This window comes from Anopheles coustani, chromosome 2 (assembly GCF_943734705.1).
Source record: "Anopheles coustani chromosome 2, idAnoCousDA_361_x.2, whole genome shotgun sequence".
NCBI lineage: Eukaryota > Metazoa > Arthropoda > Insecta > Diptera > Culicidae > Anopheles > Anopheles coustani.
The window spans coordinates 40,513,764-40,536,290 of NC_071289.1; the positions used below are offsets into that span (position 1 = coordinate 40,513,764).

Here is a 22,527-nt window from a genome sequence, read left to right on the forward strand (position 1 = left end):
TTACTGAATATCGACACTTTGTGAGCTATTGACGTAAGCGAACACGCTGTATGATCCGCTTCTTGCACTTTTATTGTTCGTAGCATAAACAGAACTAAGTCATCGATTAGCTCATATCGATGTTGAAGAATTTCCCAGCTAAAACACACCTCACCTCCAACCAAACCCCACTACCTTCGAGGTAGTACAAAACGACTATTGCAAACTACATTCAAACCCACACCCTTATCTTCAGCCCTACGGCTTAAATGTAACTTCCTTAACAGCACAGGCCACGTCGGTCACCCAAATGCCACGTCCGATAAGAGTTAACTAACTAATAGGGCAAGGATTTTGTTCACTAAACGAGGACGGATCTAGCGTTGGCAGATTGAGATTTCCCGCGCCAAGCTCACCGACCAAATCGGCCGGAGGTTGCCCAAGGTCCTGCATGCTCTGCATTTTCTCCAGCACAACCTGAAATCGATCCCGCTTCACTTCGGCACTATCGTCCGGTTTCTCCTTCTCCAGCTCGGTACACACCTCCTTCATCATCTCCAGCTGCTTTTCGTAACGCTCCCGCTCTTCCTTGGGCACGGTGCTACCCTTCTCTTCCAGCCATTTTGGGTACTTTTCGACCAGATCGCGCAAACTGGGTAGCAGCACATCCGCTGACAGCAGACTCTGCATCATGCTTTGCATGAACGGAAGGAAGGCATTGTTTTCGCCTGCCGCGTTCAGGTCAATGTTTCCGAACATGTTCGCTACGTCCTCCGGACTGAACGGCGTCTGTAGGTTCTCGCGTCCTTCGCTCATAGCCTTCAGCGCATCGCTGATGCTTTGGCTGATCGACGGATCGAGCGTACTGGCGGGCGTAGTCTCTTCGGCTGCGGCACCATCCGAGCGTATGGCCATTCCTGCGGCTTCGGCAATACGCTGAAATCCGAGCGCAATCTGCTCGCTATCCACCTTCTCGCCGCCACCGAACAGGGCGGCCATGTGTTGTTCAAACATTTTCGCTTGTACGCTGCAATAAGAAAACGAATAAACGGAAAGCTGTTAACGAAAAATTGTTCTGCGCGTTGTGGATAGGCTTTCAAGGCGCAAAATCGCCTAACTGGTACGGTAACGGTACTCTAAAAACTCCTCATTCCACAGCTGTTCCGTAGGCGGATCATCGTGCTGTTCGCCTTTCTCGCCCGACGAACCCGCACCGTCAGATTTGTTTGTCTGTTTCTTTGAGTCATCTTTAGGTTTGTTGAAATCTTCCAATGCACCTAAGTAGTAGGAAAAGAGGAGACATTTCACAGCAAACAGGATAACACATGATTACATAAGCCACAGTCTCCCGGGCGCCAAAGATATTTACTGTCGAGCAAATCGTCCAACTCCTGGTCCCGTGTAGCTCCGTCCGCCGAATCGTTTTTCTTTGCTTCTGACATTTTCCGCACTGTCGCGTGGAATGAAGGGTGATCGGAAAGAATTACCGAAATGGACAAAACTAGTGTTGGCAGAATCGGGATTCGGAAGATTCGAAGATTCGATCCCTAGACGGATTCCATAGATTCGAATCCCATTTGACGGATTCTAAAGATTCGAATCCCATCTGACAGATTCTAAAGATTTGGACAAGGTGGGTCCTAAGGGAGGTGAGCTCAAAGGCCTGGTCGTGGCAGCCATTTTGAAATTAATTTTTGACAATAGTTCCTGGTTTTGTTTACCAACAAAAGGATTGCGACGCGGTAGCAAGCTGCTGGTTCCAGTTGATACGGTTACCGGAAGACTCTGCCCTCATTAGCCACAACTTTACTGAAGCAGGCGTCCAAAGGCACATATGTTAACACTTTGTTGCTACAATGCTACACGAACCGTCCGTCCACACGGCGCTGCGACAATTCTGCGACCGGGGTTTCTGCGACCGATTTGTGCTCACCGGAAGTGTCAAAGTAATCAAAAGTAGCCCAAGTCGGCCATCTTGCATGTCAAAAGTGTCGCAGAAACTCCCGCCGGCACTGGGTCGCAGCGTTGGACAATCTGGCCAACGTTTTTGTCGCAACTTTCTGCGACATTACAAAAAGACCGTTATTCGTATGTAAAAATGGTCATTGTTGTAGTTTGTTCGACGAGAAGGAGTTTTGATATAGTAAATAAATATACTGGCGTACTAATTCATGTTTTTAATGCGGTTTTTAATTTACCTATTGTGTTAAAATGAAAGAATGTAAATAATAATTATAATGTAAATGCACCCTATAGCATATTTTTATTATTCTACAAAGTCAAAAATTAATGCTTTTCAAAATTAATGCTCAGTCAAAAACATTAATGTTAATACAAGTAACCGTTAAAAGCGTAATTTTGGAAGCGCGAAAGTATTGATACCTACTAAATAGTATAATTATATTTTTATAATTAATACTTATTTAAAGGTATTAATACTTATACGCTTCCAAAATGACGTTTTTAACGTTTACTAGTGTTTACATTAATGCTTCTGACTTGCTAGAATAATAAAAATATGCTATAGGGTGCATTTACATTATAATTATTATTTACATTCTTTCATTTTAACACAATAGTTAAATTAAAAAACGCATTAAAAACATGAATTAGCACGCCAGTATATTTATTTACTATATCAAAACTCCTTCTCGTCGAACAAACTACAACAATGACCATTTTTACATACGAATAACGGTCTTTTTGTAATGTCGCAGAAAGTTGCGACAAAAACGTTGGCCAGATTGTCCAACGCTGCGACCCAGTGCCGGCGGGAGTTTCTGCGACACTTTTGACATGCAAGATGGCCGACTTGGGCTACTTTTGATTACTTTGACACTTCCGGTGAGCACAAATCGGTCGCAGAAACCCCGGTCGCAGAATTGTCGCAGCGCCGTGTGGACGGACGGAAACGTGTTTGTTAACACGACAATATCTTCATTATATCGCATTTTTTCCCATTCCATGAATTATTTTTGCAAAAACCAGCTGAACAGGATAAATACGGCATTCTTACGCTATCGGAAAGAACTTTGGAAACAACAACTGGCAAATTGTAAACATAAACAAAACCCGGAACAACATCGTTAGAACCATGATAAAACTTAAAATGTTACTTGGGTTCTTACGTTTATAATACCTACTGAAGACTTGACTGACACAAAACAAACGTTGGATGTGTACATTATTCTCGTCTGAATTTTCAGTGGTTGATATGAAGGTGTTCTTCAAACTATAATAAAGTTTTTGTATTTAATCATCAAATCAATGGCCATCAACCGTTTTATATTCCGTTTTACTCAAGATGATTAAATACTGAATAGGTGACTTTTTAGGAGGTTTTTTTTAGAAAATGGCGACCGTGGCTTTTGACAGCATGGTGATAAACAGCATAGAATGTAAACAACTATACAAGTAAGCAGAAGGTACGTGAGGTAAAACTTCGACACATTTGTTCGAAAAATCGGTGACCCACTACAGCCGATGGCTTCTTAAACATTTGCCATGCGAACAAAATGAAAGCAATTAAAGATTCGGTGTGTTTGGTTCTCAAGCGTTGTTGTTTGTTTATCTTCTAAGGACGATTCCCGCCCAATTTGAGTATCATCATAGTGTCAAAAGCTATTTTGCGATTTTTTGCAGTCTAGACGTCAAAATGCTCTACATTCCACTACCTTATATCGTGTGTATTTATCTTGGTTTTACTTCTTTGGTTTCCATGCCGTGAAGGTTTACAATTGAGGGTATCACGATTGGGAGCGCGGAAACGATAAACTTCTCGACACTGGCCCATACAAAAGGTAAACAACACTTTAAAAAAAGCGAAAAAATGGCTGGCCGTCTCGACGATCCAAAACGACGCCACCTACGTGTCGAGATGATGCGCGGAAACGAAACGACGCGGCTAGCCATTTTTTCGCTTTTTTCAAAGGTGTTGTTTACCTTTTGTATGGGACCGCGACGAGTCATCTGACAGTTCGTATCGTTTCCGTCCTCCCAATTAAAATACCCTCAAATAATACGTTCAGTCCTTCGATTGGAAGATATTTTTGATTGAGCAAAGTAGTCTGAAGTGGAAAACCTGCACCACCTGTTTATGAGTCCATCTTCGGATCTTCTGTCATACAAAATGCATTGAATCATATGAGTAAAGAACAAAGCACGCTACTATAAACCAGCTTCAAACGATTTGTCAAACGACGAAAACCGAGGCTGACGAAAACCGGGGCCAGCCTGTAATTGATAAGTTAAGTTTACTCAGATCGAACGCTGGGTAGAATCCCAAGGAGAACCTTACTGCACTTTCCTACCAAAGGTATACATGCCTACCAAAAAGAACCTTGCCAAGTGTATTTTTGGTAGGAATGGACACCTCATAACCTACCAATATTTTTTTTTTTGGGAGGCACCGCAGCGGAAAGAGGTACTGGCTGTCAAACCTTTGTTTGTTTACTGTTTACTGTGCAAGTCTGGCCAACTAGCAAGCATTCGTCCGTGTTTTTACCAGGGTATTCGTTGGTTCATTAGTTGCTAGATTTTCCTTATCGCCGTTGTTAGCGGGTGTAACATAGTATCGGTGGCCAGTGTTCGATAGCAGCGCTTGGATCGACCGACTCGGGGTGGTTAACCGGGGCCGGGTTAACTCGCACCAGACAATAAGTACGTGTGTAAGAACCCACAGCAGAGTTCTTACTGATGATGATTTTTCCGCGCTTTTCACACATTTCAGTGTCTCGTCAGGGAGGAAGATGCGGCTTAAAGTGAACATCAACGCGTTCTACGTGTTTTCACTGGCCATGACAAAGTGGTGCTGCACATCGTACATCGAAGGAGCCTGCTACGATCCATGGTCGCTGTTTGCCAGCACGAACCAGAGGAGGGGTTGGACCTGTCGTGATCTCACGGATTATTTCTCTATTTCATTATATTTCAACTTCCAAATTCAACTACTTGTTTCATTTTCACTATCCACTCTCGTCAAATTCAATCACAAGACTGATGGTTCAACCCTTTCCGTTTTTCAATGTCTACTTTGTTACATCTTTTTCCATCTGCAGATCCATCTCGGTTCAGTAGTATGCCATCGCTCTTCTAATTTTCGTTGCCAACTATCTAGCGATTAACTCCATTTTTAATTTTTCGTTGCCTCGCATTCATAATTCATTCGTTTATCAATTCGTTCATTATTACTATTTTTCTAATTATTCATCTAGCTCGGCTCAATCCCTAAAGGACCATTTCGGGATGTTTCGCCTGATCGCCTTCCGAACCGGACGATAATTTATTATTATTATCGATATATCAAAACAATAAAACAAACAAAAATATGTTCCTGCATGAAAATAATTATTATGGGAAAGAAAAGATATCATGAACTCAGCTCATATAATCTACTACGAATGGGTATACGTTTTTTGCGCGTATAGTCAGAAATAGGTATTATAAACGCACAGTCACGTCAAAAGCGTTCTCTTTTGAAGCGTCCCGCAAGTATAAAGAGAATTGTTTTACCCTTCTTTTCAGAAGTCGGTTTACGCCTAGATTGCATAGGAAATCTGCTGCAAAAGAAGGGGTAAAAGAATTCTGAAAAGAAGAGCGGGCAGTTCTGAAGAGAATTCTTTTACCCCAAAATAACGCCAAAATTTCTCGTTGGGTATTGATTATTTCAACCGATTTTCACGATTGACCCCTTAAATGAAAGGTCTTTTCAAGACGCGCATTTGTGTTGAAGGTAGATGTTACCGTACTTTCTTGTTTTTGATAAAAACCACACCTGGAAAGTGTTCGCCCGAGGGGGCGAAAAGGTAAATCGGCTTGATTGGCAATTTAGGTTAAAAAAAGCCAATTCTCACATAACTTGTTAGTTCCTTGACCGATTTCCACTAACGACCCCTCAAATGAAAGGTCTTTGCAAGACGCGTAATTTTGTCTCAAGAAACATATTACATTTTATCCATCTTTTCTAGTTTTTCTACCAGCTCTCGTCGAGAGAAGAGAGGTCAATTTCCTCTCCGCGAGACCAAATTTGGTAACGCACACATTTGCATTTGTTGGACCAACACATCCGTGGTGCGTGTACATACACGTTGTGTCGCCCGACTTGCTTCACTGTTTCAGTGACCCCACGATGGATTCAATTTGAATGATAAGGCTTCCCTTATTTGTTTTTGAAACATAATAAATGCTACTCTTCTTGGAATGAACTCGGGTAAATCAGTTAGTCTGCATATTCCCAAAAAGGACTAAATTGTTCGTGTTGTTTGAATACAATTAGAAGAATAATGTCAACTATATTGATATTCTTATGTAAATCATTCATTGAATTAAACACATCATATGAAAAATCGGCATTAGATGAGCATGTATGATATGACGGATTGGGATTCGGATTCGGAGATCCGGATCTCAGAATGGATTTGAATCGAAAGATTTGAATCCCTGTAGGGATTCAGTTTCCCCATCACTAGACAAAACGGTATTTGCGACAACCCCGGCAATGTTTTCTGAAAAACATCGATAGTTGCGATGTCATCGTGACAGAAATTTTCGTTGGGCAATTAATAACACCGGGGGTGCCCATGGCGCAGCGGTAGCGCGAGGAAACACCACGCCATAGGTGTGGGATCAAATCTCGAGTCTGGAACCCCCCGGTATAACGAACGGCTGACCACCGATCTATAATATACCGTCTTTCGGTCACACAAACTACCTTCGGAGAGAGGCCTTGTCCCACTAGGGGATGTCGTGCCACATAAAAAAAAAAAAAAAAATTAATAACCCCGCCTGATCAAAATTTATGATTTTTTTTTTCATTGCACAGAGTATTAGACGGAACCAAAGGAAAATTGATTTTTCTTTAGTTGTAAGGCATTACAACCATGCCAATTTTACTAACAACAGACGATTTACCCTACCACTGGCACATCCTAGAAGTGACTCTGAGTAGTATAAACTAACAAAACTTGACGAACGAGCGATGTGTGTTCGGGTTAATTGTATTCTAGCTTTGATGGGGTGTCAGATTTGTTCATTTTATTAAGTAAATAAAGCTTTTTTCAAATTTGATTGTTACTGTACATGATTAAAATTTTTCCCAAGTTATTTAAAATTCAAGCAAAACTACACAGCCCTGCAGCTGGCCGCCTATCTTTCGTTAAATTACGTGGCAGCTGTCAAGACGTTGACACAATCAAAATAACACAAAACCCCGCATTCAACCCTCTCCTTCGTACATCAGGCGGTGCACCGATCGTGGACCGATTTTTCTGTTTTCTTGATGCACGTCTGACGTGGAAATCAGTAGTCAAGCAATTTCGGTGCTCGTCGTTTCACGCCGATCAGATTTTCTTTCTAATAATGCATGGTAAATTTTAAATCCCTACATTGCACGTGTGTTACATCAGTTTACAGTAATTTATTGTCAGCAAAAGCTAAAAGGTTAGTAGATCGCAATCTACTCCCGAAGAGTGGAAGGGTGTATTGCAGTTGCTTTCATTAGCCAAGCAACCAACTCATCGTTCCGGAAGGGGGGGGGGGGCTACCGAAAGTGCTGTCGCGGCAAAGATGATGTTGTACAATTGTTGCTCGCCGTTGATCTTTCAGGCTGACCGTTCTAAAACGAGTGTTTAAATCAAGTTTTCTGTCGATTTTATCCCTCAATAGTTTGTGCGAAATTCAGCAGGGAAGAAAAACACGGTTAAAATAATCCTGTACAATGAATCCCCAAATGGCGTATGGGCAGTATCCGCCACAGAGCTGGCCACAACCGCAAGCAGTTCAGCCGCAACCTGGAGGACCTCCACCACCCGGGCAGGCCCCGAGCATGAATGGAACGCAGTCTGGCGTAAGTAGAACAAAAGACGGCTGTGTGTGCGAAGTTAATTATTTAATCTTAAATCGTGTTCATCATCCCGTCACTATAGCAACAGCAGCTGGCTAATCAAATGCAAACCATGTCTCTCGCGAACCCACCAAAAGCTGGAGTTCCTAATCAGAACGGCCCGATGGGTGGACCACCGTCGAACTTTCCACTTCAACCTCAACCGATGGTGCGTCCCCCGTCGGCAGGCGGTCAGGTTCCTGGTGGATATCCTCCTCCACCGCAGCAACAGCAACAGCAGCAGGCGGGTCCTCCTACGATGACAAATGGACCGCCGGTTCAAGGCCCCGTGAGACCACCGATGCCACCGGCTGGTGGCTTTGGGCAAACGAATGGTCATCCAGTTAGCCAGCCTGGGCAGCCTCCAGCTGCTGGACCGCAGTACGCACCGATGAACACTGCTGGAGGTCCACCACGACCTGGGCAACAATTTGTTCCGCAGCAACAACCACCACAGGGTGCCTATGCTGGCGGTCCGCCTATGAGCGGGCAATCTGCCAGTGGCTATCCTCCACAACAACAACAACAACAACAAGGGCCACCGGGTCCAACGACTTATGGAGCCGCTCCTCCGGTAGCAGCTGGTGGACCTCAACCCATGCCACCACAGCAACAGCAGCAGCAGCAACCACAACATCAGCAATATCCACCGATGGCAGGACAGCAGATACAACAGCATCCCCAGCAAGGTTATCCACCGCAGCAGGGTCAAATGCCGCCGATGGGTGGACACATGCCACCGAGAGGTTACAATGTAAGTATTATCAGGAAGCATGAGTATCAGAGTTTTCTAAGAGATTAACATAAACTTTACATCACTTGGCCGTTTAGCAAATGCCTCCCGGTGCTGGGTATAATCAAATGCCACCGATGGGTGGACAGCAGCCACACCACCATCCGCAATACCAGGCACCGGGCATGGTCGGGGGCCACTATCCGGCTCCCCCACCAGCGCCACAGCAAAAGCGCCTCGACCCGGAGAGCATGCCCAATCCGATCCAAGTGATGGCCGAAAATCAGGAAAACTGTGGTGGAGTCTTCTCCACCAACCAACCCGGCCAGATGCCGCCGCTCGTGACGACCAAGTTCGTTACGCAGGACCAGGGTAACGCGAGTCCGCGCTTCGTCCGCTCGGCCATGTACAACATTCCCCAGACGACGGACATGATGAAGCAGAGTGCGGTTCCGTTTGCGCTGATCATTTCACCGTTCGCACGGCTGGCGGAGGGTGAGATGGCACCACCGATTGTTGACTTTGGCGAAATGGGTCCGATCCGGTGCATCCGCTGCAAGGCGTACATTTGTCCGACGATGCAGTTTGTCGACGGTGGCCGTCGGTTCCAGTGTCAGTTCTGCAAGGCGACGACGGAAGTGCCGTCCGGGTACTTCCAGCACCTGGATCACACCGGTCAGCGCATGGACAAGTACGAGCGGCCGGAGCTGGTACTCGGGACGTACGAGTTCGTCGCGACGAAGGAATATTGCCGCAACAATACGCCCCCGAAGGCGCCCGCGATGGTGTTCCTAATCGACGTTTCGTACAACAACGTCAAATCGGGGCTAGTGGCGCTACTATGCGCGCAGCTGAAGAACATCATCCGCCATCTCCCGGTGGACCAGGATCAGCCGCGCACCGCGATGAAGATCGGCATCATCACGTACAACAGCTCAGTGCACTTCTACAACCTGAAGAGTTCGCTCGCCCAGCCCCAGATGATGGTGGTGGGCGATCTGCAGGAGATGTTTATGCCCCTGCTAGATGGTTTCCTGGTTGATCCGATCGAGTCATCCACGGTGATCGATGCACTGATGGATCAGATACCGAAGATGTTCGGTGATACGCGCGAAACGGAAACGATTCTTCTACCGGCGCTGCAGGCCGGTCTCGAGGCACTGAAGGCCTCCGATTGTGTCGGTAAGCTGTACGTGTTCCACTCATCGCTGCCGAACGCGGAAGCGCCAGGAAAGCTGAAGGCACGCGACGACCGTAAGCTGCTCGGTACGGAGAAGGAAAAGACGGTCCTGACGCCACAGTCGACGGTGTACAATATGTTGGCTCAGGATTGCGTCGGTGCCGGTGTGTCGGTCGATCTGTTTGCGTTTAACAATGCGTACATCGATCTGGCCACCATCGGGCAGGTGGCCAGGTTGACCGGTGGTGAAGTTTATAAGTACACCTATTTCCAAGTAAGTTCGCCCTAAGATCTTTCCAGTCGGTTGAACATTGGGGACTTTCTTTTTTCTCATTTCTTATCCCATTCCAGGCGGACATTGATGGTCAGAGGCTGGTAAATGATCTGATCAAGAACATTTCACGCCCGATAGCGTTCGATGCGGTGATGCGTGTTCGTACCTCAACCGGCGTACGTCCGACCGACTTCTACGGCCATTTCTTCATGTCCAACACGAAGGATATGGAAATCGCCAGCATTGGTAAGTGAGAGAATTACTATTTTTGAGATAAATTGTATCTGCCAAATGCATTTCTGTTTGTAATAGTCAGTTGAAACTAATTTATTTTTAACTAATTTTTTTTCAACTAGAAACATGCTCTCTTCTAGTAAATTTAAACAAAGTTTATACAAAATACATTTTTACATTTTTCTTGAACTTTTAAGAACGTACAACATGATAAAGACCTCAACTTAAAAATAAATATTCAAAATACAGTGGAACATCGATTAACCCGTGTCGGATTAATCAGGGGTTGGATACACAACCATGTTGAACTTTTCAGCGACTACCAAATTAGTAAAACTTGTTTTTACAGCTACTTTGAGTCCACCCATTTAACAAACTCTAACATTTTTAAATAATGTTATTAAATTTTTAATTTATTTATGTATGTTGGTAAAAACATGTCTTTTCCGTGCGTTGATATTCCTTGTCAATTCATCATACGTGGGGGGACCCAAAAGTAACGGGAATCGGGTTGTAGGGAGACGAGGGGGAAAGGGGGATCGGGTACAATATTTTTTTTAAAAAGCTTAACATGTTCTTGATCAGTATGCAAAGTTTAGTTTCTGTAAATGCATCCGCTAGTCTTTGAGAATTTTTTCAGTGTAACGGTTTTAGTGTTTTCGGCGATTTTGTGAGATGGCCAAGTGAAACTGAGGTCAACCTCGTTCTGGGCTGCCCACAGCTTCAAAAGCGGACGAAAATGTTTCAAAAATCAACAATCTTGTTCAGCATTTGTTTATCCAGGATGGAGGATAAACTAAAAAATCCACCAGGCAGATTTGAAGATGTTGAGGGAAAACAGCTGGAAGAAAACGACGGATCCGTGGCGAGACTGGTTCTTCCACGGAACTGAGACCACGACAACGCACCTGCCCACAAAGCGCTGTCCATGAGGCTGTTTTTGACCGAAAATGGCATGATACCCATTTTTCCATCCTGGAAGAACACATTCTGAACAAGTTTGTTGAGTTTTGAAACATTTTTGTCCGCTTTTGAAGCTGTGGGGAGCCCAGAACGAGGTTGATCTCAGTTTCACTTGGCCATCTCACAAAATCGCCGAAAACACTAAAACCGTTACACTGAAAAAATTCTCAAAGACTAGCGGATGCATTTACAAAAACTAAACTTTGCATACTGATCAAGAACATGTTAAGCTTTTTAAAAAAAATATTGTACCCGATCCCCTTTTTCCCCTCTTCTCCCTACAACCCGATTCCCGTTACTTTTGGGTCCCCCCACGTACGTTTGAATAAAGGCCCGATTATTCCCGGTCCCAAACTTCACGGATAGTGGACGTTTTACTGTATGTAAAAAAACACTTCGTTTTTACATTTCAACAAAAAATAAATAATCCAAAATAACAACGAAACCAAAATAACAAAATCTAACTCAATTTCGATTTCGTACAGTATATTCCATGTCGAAGACAAAATCACTTCCTCACTCTTTAAAGAAAAAGATAATACCATCAAATATTGTTTTTGGATTAGATGGAATCACTGGTATTATAATGAAATTCTTTCGTTTTCGGCGATCCACAACATGCCTAATTCCCTGTTATTTGTGGTTTGATTTACATTAAATTTAGTTGGGGCGAATGAATGCCAGATTCACCTTCACAAAAAGTAGCTCAAAAATGGGCGGATGTGGAAAAATATTGCAATGGCCATCAGATAAATATAATATTTGGATTTCATGTTATGGTGCAAGGGGAGAAAAGTTTACTTGAAGCAACACCTCTCATTGGCGTCCCGTTCTAGATTGCGACAAATCGGTTGCGGTGGAAATTAAACACGACGACAAGCTGACGGACGACCATGTGCTGATTCAGGTGGCCCTCCTGTACACCTCGTGCTCGGGCCAGCGTCGTTTGCGCGTGCACAACCTCAGCCTGAAGACGTGTGCCACGCTGTTGGATCTGTTCCGCTGCTGCGACCTCGACACCACCATCCTGTACTTTGCCAAGCAGGGCCTCACCAAGCTGATGGACAACAATCCGAAGGCGGTGAAGGACTCGATCGTGCACCGGGCGGTGCAGCTGCTCGCGTGCTACCGGAAACACTGCGCCTCGCCAACCTCGACCGGCCAGCTGATTCTGCCCGAGGGTATGAAGCTTCTCCCGCTGTACGTCAACTGTCTGCTGAAGAATGACGCGTTCTCCGGTGGGTCGGATATTACGATCGATGACCGCTCGTACGTCATCTACTACGTGATGAGCATGAATTTGCCAGCGTCGGTGCAGTACTTCTACCCGCGGTTGATTCCGCTCCACGATGTCAACGTCGAGTCCGACGCAGTTCCGGCGTCCATTCGGTGCACCGGTGACAAGATGCGCGAGGATGGTGCATACATTTTGGGTAAGATAACCGAGCTGTTGGATTGAACTGTCAACTAAATATTGAAAACATTTGATAAAATACGTGTACTAAACGACTCACATGTGAATGAAACGGATTTTCAGAGAACGGTATCCATATGTTCATGTGGCTGGGATTGTCGCTGTCTCCAGAGTTCACGCAGTCGGTGTTTGGTGCCCAGTGCACGCAGCAGATCGACACCGATCGAACGGGTTTGCCAGTATTCGATAATCCTCTATCCAAGCGCATACGCGCCGTCGTCGATAGAATACAGGAGGAAAAGCATCGTTGCATGAGGGTAAGTGTTACCACAAGTGTTGGGTAAGTGGTGACCATTCTATTCAACAAAAGGATGACTGGGTTATTTATCACACACTCATCATGGATCAATTTGCAGCTTTTCATTTCAATTTCCTGCTAATTAAATATTTTATGCTTATATGTTGTACATGAATTTTCAAAAAAAGGTTTACATTAAAGTGGCTTACATTTTAAGAAACTATCTTAAATTATTACGGCAGCATAAAAAAAGGAAATTATTTGTCACAAATGTTAGGAAACTATCTTATATGTATATGTTGCTATTGAGGTGGTCAAAATTACCTATGGTATGACTCAAAGGAGTACCTACCTAAAGTGACGGTTGGGCCAAAAGAGTTTTTGGAATCAGAACCCTTTTAATCCCTAAAAATATAACTCTCAGTATTATGAGTCATATTAGTTGAAAAAATATTATTTCAACATTGATTCTTAGTATTTAGACACATTTATAGCTAGAGCAAAACGCCCTTGCTTGCTAGTAGTTTATAAAAGAAGCCAGGTCTTGAAGCAGGGAATTGATGACAATTTTGTTTATACGAATACGATGTTCGCTTCTTTAACATATAATCATTTCTTTCATATCTCTTTCAGCTGACGCTTGTCAAGCAACGCGACAAACTGGAAAGCGTGCTGCGGCACTTCCTGGTGGAAGACGGTGGCACCACCGACGGGTCGGTCAGCTATGTCGACTTCCTCTGTCATATGCACAAAGAGATCCGTCAAATGCTTAGCTAGCTCGCCAACGCCGGCGGCAATAAGGCGAGCAGTTTTTTCTCTGGCGTGCGATTTAGATTTAGCAATGGCGGCCACAGTGCCCCGGCCGTCGTGGCCCCCACTTCTAACCATAGTTCTACTTACAACCCTACGCATCGTCTGCCAAACAAAATCAGCCCTCAATGTAACGACATCAACGGGAATACTGTCACTACGAAACCGCTCGGAACGTCCACCGTTGGCGTACCGACTTGTTCGTCTGCCTCCAGTTCTACGGATGCTAGTGTGCAGCAAGAACAACAACATAACGGCCATCCGGCGCCCGCATCTTGCTGTGGTGGGTCGCAGCAAACGAAGTTTGTGAGTACAACACGCTGCCATGGATTCGTGGGGAGCCGTCTGGCGTCTCGGTACGACGAAGACGAGGAGGACGACGGTGCGGACGATACGATTGAGGAAGAAGACGAGGATGTCGCCGAGGAGCAGGAGCAAGAGGTGGAAGTGATGCAAGTCCTGGGTGAACCGGCTGCCGTTACGCGGTCGCAATATTTGGCCGGCGAACTCCGTAGTAGCTACTCCCAGAATCGCAATAGGGCCAACCGATACAGGCGATCTTTTGGTGGTAGGTGGTAGGAAAGAGAAGTGGAATTGATTGGACGTTTGCTATCAGTCGATCGCTAGGTTGGTTAGGATTTTTTTTGTTTTTTGTTCTTTCCATTCAACAAAAGGGTAGACACATGTTCAAGAATATTTTTTCACTCGTTGGTTTTAAAACATGCAATTGTATCGTGCTCTAAAAATAGTAATATTTTGTCTTTTATTTCTCTTACTTCCTAGCATCGGCATCTTTTTTATACGTCTTCTTTTAAGTAAATGAAACCCGTACTTTACTGTAAACGAACACTTCGCACTGGATGCAATTTGATTTAATCAATATTATCTACATGAACGGTTTAAGAGATTGGTCGAAGGTTGATCGAATCGTTTTTTCTAAGCTGCGCAAACAGGTTCGAGTTGGTCACGGGCACCCGAGGGGTAAAATTCAGGTGCGCAGTAGTATTGTATGTTATATCAATTCATGAATCCAACGGTATATTAACATAGTGAAATATATATTATATCATTATTATTATTCAATTCAACACAAATAGTTGTTTGCAATTTCAATTGATCCAAGAGAAAATTTATAAAAGATGTGGATGTCGCTCAAAAATCAAGTAAAAAAAAGTTTTTTAAAGTAAACACCATATTCTGTACCAAAAACATCAGTGAGAGAGAGTGCTTCGCCAATATTAAAAATATCACAATCAAGCTTGTTCAACGGTCCATTTAAATTTCTGCTGACTATTTGATCTTTTAGGTTCGGTCTAAATGTCTAATAACCTTGTTCTCCGTATCAAACTCGATGACATTGATGCCCTTGGTGTGACATTCAATCAAGGATTCAAGAAAAGCGATTCGAATCGCGCAGATTTCAGAGCTGTATACTTGCCAGCAGTCCTAGTCGCGCGGTCGATTTCCCAGAAATCGGTTTAATTACTACTCCTTTGAGGCAGTTGTCCAGTTTTGTGTGCTGTGTGAAAATGGCTTTGAATAAGCTAAGCATTGAAAATGTTGACCTGAAGGGCAAACGTGTGTTTATGCGGTAGGTGATTGAATTGCTATCAACACTTAGAGATTATTGGAGAACAAGCTTTCAACCGGAAAGCGTTATCAGTTTTACAATCGAATCAGTTTCACTTTCATATTTATGTTCCTGTTCTCCCACCAGCGTTGATTTTAACGTCCCTATCAAGGAGGGTAAAATTACCAGCAACCAGCGCATTGTGGCCGCCTTGGATAGCATCAAGTTTGCGCTCGAGAAGGGTGCCAAATCGGTGGTGCTGGCCTCTCATCTTGGCCGCCCGGATGGAAACAAAAATGTCAAGTATACGCTGGCACCGGTCGCGGACGAGCTGAAGAAGCTGCTCGGTCGTGACGTAACGTTCCTGAACGATTGCGTCGGTGCCGAGGTGGAGGCTGCGTGCAAGGATCCGGCTGCCGGCTCGGTGATCCTGCTGGAAAACGTCCGCTTCTACGTGGAGGAGGAGGGCAAGGGTGTCGATGCCAGTGGTAACAAGGTATGTGTGCGTGTATAGGCGCTTAAAAATAGACTATTTTGTTTACGCTTTGTTGGGGCACATATTGGGCGGCTTCGGAACCACCGCCACGCGACTAAAATAACAAAGAGCCTGTTACAGAACATTGCATAATAATCTCTTTTGCTTTCGCTCGCTTTCACCCTTTTCGTCACAGGTTAAGGCTGACAAAGATAAGGTCAAAACATTCCGCGAGAGCCTGGCCAAGCTCGGTGACGTGTACGTGAACGATGCCTTCGGTACGGCACACCGTGCCCACAGCTCGATGATGGGCGAGGGCTACAGCCAGCGGGCGGCCGGTTTGCTGCTGAACAAGGAGCTCCGCTACTTCTCGCAGGCCCTCGATAATCCACCCCGGCCGTTCCTGGCCATTCTCGGCGGTGCGAAGGTGGCCGATAAGATACAGCTTATCGAAAACCTGCTGGACAAGGTGAACGAAATGATCATCGGCGGCGGAATGGCGTTCACCTTCCTGAAGGTGCTGAACAACATGGAAATTGGCGCATCCCTATTTGATGCCGAGGGTGCCAAGATCGTGCAGAATCTCGTGGATAAGGCGAAGAAGAACAACGTGCAGCTGCATCTACCGGTCGACTTTGTGACGGGTGATAAGTTCGCGGAAGATGCCGCGACCGGAGAAGCAACGGTGGCGGGAGGCATCCCCGCCGGTCACCTCGGTCTCGATATCGGCCCGAAGACACGTGAAGCGTTCGCGGCTCCGATCGCACGCTCGAAAATTATCGTCTGGAACGGACCGCCCGGTGTGTTCGAGTTCCCGAACTTTGCCAACGGCACCAAGTCGCTCATGGATGGCGTGGTGGCGGCCACGAAGGCTGGTACCGTGTCGATCATCGGGGGTGGGGATACGGCGTCATGCTGCGCCAAGTGGGGCACCGAGTCGCAGGTTTCGCACGTCTCGACCGGAGGTGGTGCTTCGTTGGAACTGCTCGAGGGCAAGGTGCTGCCGGGCGTTGATGCCCTGAGCAGCGCGTAAATTCGTTCGTGCCCCAGCTGCAAGATAAGTGTTAAAGTCACTCAATATCCTTAAAATGTTATAATATAGCAACGTGTACGTTGAAGAGTCATTAAATTATCAACTAATCATCATACATGGCCAAGTATACACATATTCGGGATCGGCCTACTGGTTGCTCACTGCTATCAAAAACAATAAAGTATCCGAAGTTATCCAAAGCCGCTGTTTTGTCCAATATGACGCGTATTAATGCAAAAGAAATTATAACCTTCTATATTTGCTATCGCTCACTAGACTCTGATTAAGAAACATCGAGAGACATGATAACACGAATCGCCATATACCCGGAACAGATATACCAACAATGAAAGATAATTAGCCCGACATTCACAGAGTTGTACATTTTGTGGGTTTCTACAAGCGAGTTTGGAATGGCCGCACTACCTGCCAGCAAGCCAAACCAAAGATCTTAGCTAAGTACTATTGATGTAGACCCGATCATCCAACTTCACCCTTTTGCGAGATGCCAGATATTATTTGATTTTCTTTCTTCAATTTATGTAAACAAGTAACAAACACATGTATGCTAGTTTAGCACATGTTTGATTCGTTTATTCCCGTTGCTTTGTCATGGAATAGCGCACATTTTTAATTTGTTCTCCATTGAGGAGGCCCATGGCGATTATCCTTGATTACTCCTCCAAGATCAGCTACTATTCCTATGTTCTGTAAACATCAACACAATTAGTACATAAGTATTTATACTTAGTTCTTGGCACGTTCCACAATACTTACATGAAATTAAACTCTAAGGGATGTGATATTATCGCGGCAGAAAAATACAAATTTCCAAAGTATTTAGCCACAACAACCATCAGGTAAAGAACGTGCTTTGGCGTCCAAACGAACTGACTGCATTTTTACGAATGAAGGATCAGGTATAGTCAAGGTAGTTTGAATCACAGGTAGCGCATTGAACAATAAATTAGACTTTTTCAATTCGTAACTGTCAATCGCCCGATGAAAAAATGTATGTGTTTTTGCTTAAACTGGTTCACACCTGTCCGGCAAAGAAAAATGGAAGGTTTCTTTCACAACAGTAAAGCAACCCGTAGACGTTGCGAACTTGTACGCGCGAACAATTTGACAACCAGGCATTGCCTATGTAAAGGAAAGGAAAGGAAGATATAAGAGGAAATCTTCCTTTCCTTTCCTTAACATAGGCAATGCCAGGTTGTCAAATTGTTCGCGCGTACAAGTTCGCAACGTCTACGGGTTGCTTAACAAAATTCAAGTTGTAACGTCAACTGCGCTATCAATCAACATCACGCCAAAACCAGACAGGGACGGCGTGCGTCATAAAAGGAACTTGTCCAGAATTCGAGCGTTCTGGACCCCCATTCCACTTTGGCACAGTCACTGGTGTCAGTGCTTTGTAGTACGATATTTTATAGGACATCAGATACCAAAAATGTTTCTGTAATTTTTCAAGTACTTAGAAAATTAAATGAATTTTATTATATTTTGTAGATGAAAGCTATGATTCCGGGTTTGTAAAATACATCTTTGTTGACAGATAAAATCGGATACGACCATCCGACAACAAAATCAAAAGATTTTTATTTTATCGTTCGACAAAATCGTACGATTGCTCGCAGCTGTCAAATCCCATAAATTTTCGTTTGTAAAAACCACCAGTGTGGTCATGTGTGAATACAGCATTGTAAACTGTTGATAAACACAAGTTCGTCATACCAGATTTGCAGTTCAAGTATGGTGAAGTTTGAAAGTAAACAACTTACCTTTTTGGTCGTTTATGAAAAGTACAACATTAAATATTGAGCTTGAAGTGTTAAAAAGAAAACCGAAAAATAGTGATGACCCGAACAAACAGAGCAGATGGTGTACAACGGCTTCCACCGAACGTGGGGCGGGAATGTTTACAAGAAATAAAACAGGAAGATCCACTCCAGCTAGCGCAGGAAGATCTGCACGAGACCGACGAAGAAAAGCCACACATAATCGAAAATGATCCGAATGGACCACCGGCAACAGTTTCTTCTTCGCCGAAAACTGAAGCACTGGATGGATGGCGCTCGCTAATATCTTCAGAAAGCGGTGTAGCCTTTGACCGCTGGTTTCATACGATTTCCGCTAGGCTATCTACTTTGGAAAAGGCGTTTTCATCACAGGCCATTACAATAGCATTACTTACTGAGGAAAAGGATCAGTTAAAAACAGCCAACGCTCGCAACGAAAGCTCAATCGCGCAGCTAAGGAAAGAACTACAAATGGCACAAAACAGCCAGCGGGCTCTTACAACCGAAAAGTCGAGTGACAAGGCTAGTCCAGCCAAACAGTTACAACAAGCAAGCAATGTTCCCTTGGCACCAAGATTAACCACTCTACCAAATACTTCAGCAAAAGGTAAGAAACTTCCCCGAACGGCTAGCAACATTTTTAATAGAAACCTAAGGTAGTTAATATTTTTAAAATGTTCTAAATTGTTCACAGTGTTAACCACAGCACCCAGGCAAGCGATTGGAAGTAGTGGACAAATTCTTCGAAATAACATAGGTTGTAAAAGACAACGTCAATCCTCTGCTACGCCGAGCAGCGATGGTAATTATCATTCATCGTGTATATTTATAATTTGTAAAACAGGAAAATAACCCTTTTGTAATCCTTAAAATCTCTGATGTTTAACAGATGAAACAAGGACATCAGACATCCCATCTCCTAGAGCTTCTAGCTCCCCACCACCTCTCAGCCCAGGTATTTTTATAACTGTAATTATATCGGTTGAAATAATTTTCTAAGCTAGTAATGGTTTCAAGTTGCAGCCGTACCTTCTACGAGCACCGAAGTGTTAGCGGAGGAGTTTTATCTCGTACCAGTCAAAAAATCCAAACCTCGATCAAACATCTCAGCTTCCATACCAAATAGTGGTAGGTGATTTTCAAAGAAGCCTGTGCTTTGATAATTATTAGAAAGCGTTTTTCTCCTTCTTTCAGATTCACAGACCTTCAACTTTACATTGATAGCTAGTGTGGAGGAACTGAAGAAATTTGAGGCCGATCTTGGACAAGCAGATGGAATCTATAGGCAAAAAGTTTACAATTGGTTGAGATCATCCTTAACGCCTTGCGACTACTTTCGAACATCTATACACGAGGCAATCGATCTTTTATTCTGCCGAAAATTCTTCGCCAAATTAAGCTGGTCAGGAAATGGGGTTTGGAGTTTAAAAGATATCCCCTTTAGGGCATACACCAACATTGTTGAGCTATTTGTTGATGTTGCCAAATCGAACGGCGCGAACCCAACGAGAAAGCAAATCACAGACTACATACAAATTAAACTACGGCACGCCAGAAGGCGGACAGATTGTACGATGGTGAGAAATTCTGCCATCCATGTACAGTGGCAGGCAATCAAACTCGGACAGTCGTTTTACTTTGAGTAAAGTTATCGTTTTTCTCGGAGTTAATAACGACGCGAAACTTTACAGGGGCTTTCTTTTCTCTTTCCTCTTCACGAATATTCAAAAAGGATGTTCGAAAAAACTTCATTTGAAAAAAGATCAGAAACTAATGAAACGAGTCTTTATTTTGAATCAGGCACTCGAAGTCGGACACCATACAAATTTTAAAAAAATATATATTTTGTTATTATTTGTTACTATTATAATTGTCAGTTGTTACTACTTAGAAACTTTTGTTTTCATTTTCTGAAATTATTTCAAACAAAATATCAGGTTTAGAAAATAGTATAACTGAACTTAAAGACTGTCCAATTTTGACTGCCTGCCACTGAGTATAAAGAAGAATGGAACGTGCCTTATATTAGCAAAAGTTTTTAAAGGCATAGTTTGAGTAGAATTTAGTTTAATGGAGAGATGCATTTAATATTTAGCAATGTATTTCCTGTTTATTGATTTGAAGCATACACAACTGATTCTCAATTTATATTTTTTCTCGATTCTTACAATTTTGGACTGTTTGATTGGGAACTTTACTTACCGAGGAAAAGGTTGAACTAAAAATGACCAACGCTCGCAACGAAAGCTTAATTGCACAGCTTAAGAAAGAGCTACAAATGGCACGAACCAGCCAACGGGCTCTTACAACCGAAGTGTCGAGTGACAAGGCTGGTCCAGCCAAACAGTTGCAACAAGCAAGGAACGTTCCCTTGGCACCAAGAATAACGACTCTATCAAATACTTCAGCAAAAGGTAAGAAACTTCCCATAATGGCTAGCAACATTTTTAATAGAAACCTAGGGTAGTTAATATTTGTAAATTGTTCTAAATTGTTCACAGTGTTAGCCATAGGACATTTAACAGGTGAAACAAGGACATCCGACATCCCATCTCCTCGAGCTTCTAGCTCCCCACCACCTCTCAGCCCAGGTATTTTGATAACTGTAATTATATCGGTTGAAAGAATATTTTAAGCTAGTAATGGTTTCAAGTTGCAGCCGTACCTTCTACGAGCACCGAAGTGTTAGCGGAGGAGTTTTATCTCGTACCCGTGAAAAAATCCAAACCTCGATCAAACATCTCAGCTTCCATACCAAATAGTGGTAGGTGATTTTTTAATAAGCCTGTGCTTTGATAATTATTAGAAAGCGTTTTTCTCCTTCTTTCAGATTCACAGAGCTTCAACTTTACATTGATAGCTAGTGTGGAGGAACTGAAGAAATTTGAGGCCGATCTTGGACAAGCAGATGGGATCTATAGGCAAGAAGTTTTCGATTGGTTGAGATCATCCTTAACGCCCTGCGAATATTTTCAAACACCCATACACGAGACAATCGATCTTTTATTCTGCCGAAAATTCTTCGCCAAATTAAGCTGGGCAGGAAATGGGGTTTGGAGTTTAAAAGATATCCCCTTTAGGGCATACACCAACATTGTTGAGCTATTTGTTGATGTTGCCAAATCGAACGGCGCGAACCCAACGAGAAGGCAAATCACAGACTACATACAAATTAAACTACGGCATGCCAGAAGGCGGTTAAGTTGTAAGATGTTGAGAAAATCTACCACGCATATACGCAATCAGAAGAAATAAACGCGTCTTACATTAGAAGATTATAAATACATAGCAGTATTTAATTCAATGGAAGGATAAGTTTAATATTTATCAATGCATTTCAAGTGAATTATTATTAAGTATGCACAACTGATTCTCAATTTATTCTGTTTATTAATTCTAACAATTTCGTACAATTTGATAGGGATTTTTGAAAAGGATTAAAGCAAGAATGATAATGACTTTACGACTCTAATTGACCGTAATTACAAAGCATTTGTTGCTTTTAATGTTTTCGTTTACGTAGGCGAGGTTCATTGTATATATCTTTAACCTAAGATTAATTTAGATTGATTCATGAATCCCTTGGGATTCCAATCTGACAAAAATATGAATCTTCATGATTCTCTTATTATCGTGGTTTAAGCGATCAAAAGGGGCTCCTGCAGCATAGGTTACTTAGATGAGTGGACTATAATAATTGATCTGATTGATCAAACAAATATTTAGTTTGGAACTTGGTACACTGCGTCCCAAAATGATAGCCTCACCCAGTTTTTTCGCTCATATGCTATTTTAAATGATCGCAAGGTAAAATAAACGACAGAAACATATTACTTAATCTAAAAGAAATGTGTTTCACTTCTAATTTATCAGAAAAAAAATG

The 22,527-nt window shown here is 43.4% G+C and overlaps 4 protein-coding genes across 7 annotated transcripts; 3 read left to right on the forward strand and 1 right to left on the reverse strand.

Annotated features, from left to right (window-relative positions):
- Window positions 1-28: 28 nt before the first annotated feature.
- LOC131262643 (peroxisomal biogenesis factor 19) lies at window positions 29-1,453 on the reverse strand. The gene is made up of 3 exons (XM_058264695.1): window positions 1,349-1,453; window positions 1,115-1,256; window positions 29-1,006 (listed from the first exon to the last, which is right to left on the reverse strand). The coding sequence occupies exons 1-3, from the start codon at window positions 1,419-1,421 to the stop codon at window positions 313-315; spliced, it is 909 nt and encodes a 302-aa protein (XP_058120678.1). The 5' UTR covers window positions 1,422-1,453; the 3' UTR covers window positions 29-312.
- A 6,240-nt stretch (window positions 1,454-7,693) lies between these two features.
- LOC131262214 (protein transport protein Sec24C) lies at window positions 7,694-14,842 on the forward strand. Its single transcript, XM_058264167.1, has 7 exons — window positions 7,694-7,822; window positions 7,908-8,612; window positions 8,690-10,045; window positions 10,123-10,291; window positions 12,079-12,675; window positions 12,780-12,973; window positions 13,588-14,842. The coding sequence occupies exons 1-7, from the start codon at window positions 7,694-7,696 to the stop codon at window positions 13,729-13,731; spliced, it is 3,294 nt and encodes a 1,097-aa protein (XP_058120150.1). The 3' UTR covers window positions 13,732-14,842.
- A 321-nt stretch (window positions 14,843-15,163) lies between these two features.
- Window positions 15,164-16,957, forward strand: LOC131266713 (phosphoglycerate kinase). Its single transcript, XM_058269326.1, has 3 exons — window positions 15,164-15,355; window positions 15,482-15,830; window positions 16,006-16,957. The coding sequence occupies exons 1-3, from the start codon at window positions 15,294-15,296 to the stop codon at window positions 16,840-16,842; spliced, it is 1,248 nt and encodes a 415-aa protein (XP_058125309.1). The 5' UTR covers window positions 15,164-15,293; the 3' UTR covers window positions 16,843-16,957.
- A 1,628-nt stretch (window positions 16,958-18,585) lies between these two features.
- Window positions 18,586-22,324, forward strand: LOC131263190 (uncharacterized). 4 transcript variants are annotated; one of them, XM_058265353.1, is made up of 9 exons: window positions 18,586-19,251; window positions 19,339-19,446; window positions 19,534-19,599; window positions 19,662-19,772; window positions 19,839-20,221; window positions 20,857-21,058; window positions 21,146-21,235; window positions 21,298-21,408; window positions 21,475-22,324. In XM_058265353.1, exons 1-9 carry the CDS (start codon window positions 18,702-18,704, stop codon window positions 21,897-21,899), a joined length of 2,046 nt encoding a protein of 681 aa, XP_058121336.1. In that variant the 5' UTR covers window positions 18,586-18,701; the 3' UTR covers window positions 21,900-22,324. The 4 variants fall into 4 exon arrangements, with proteins under 4 accessions (XP_058121336.1, XP_058121338.1, XP_058121337.1 ...); XM_058265355.1 differs by having other exon boundaries at window positions 21,304-21,408; XM_058265354.1 differs by having other exon boundaries at window positions 19,668-19,772.
- The last annotated feature ends 203 nt before the right edge of the window (window positions 22,325-22,527 follow it).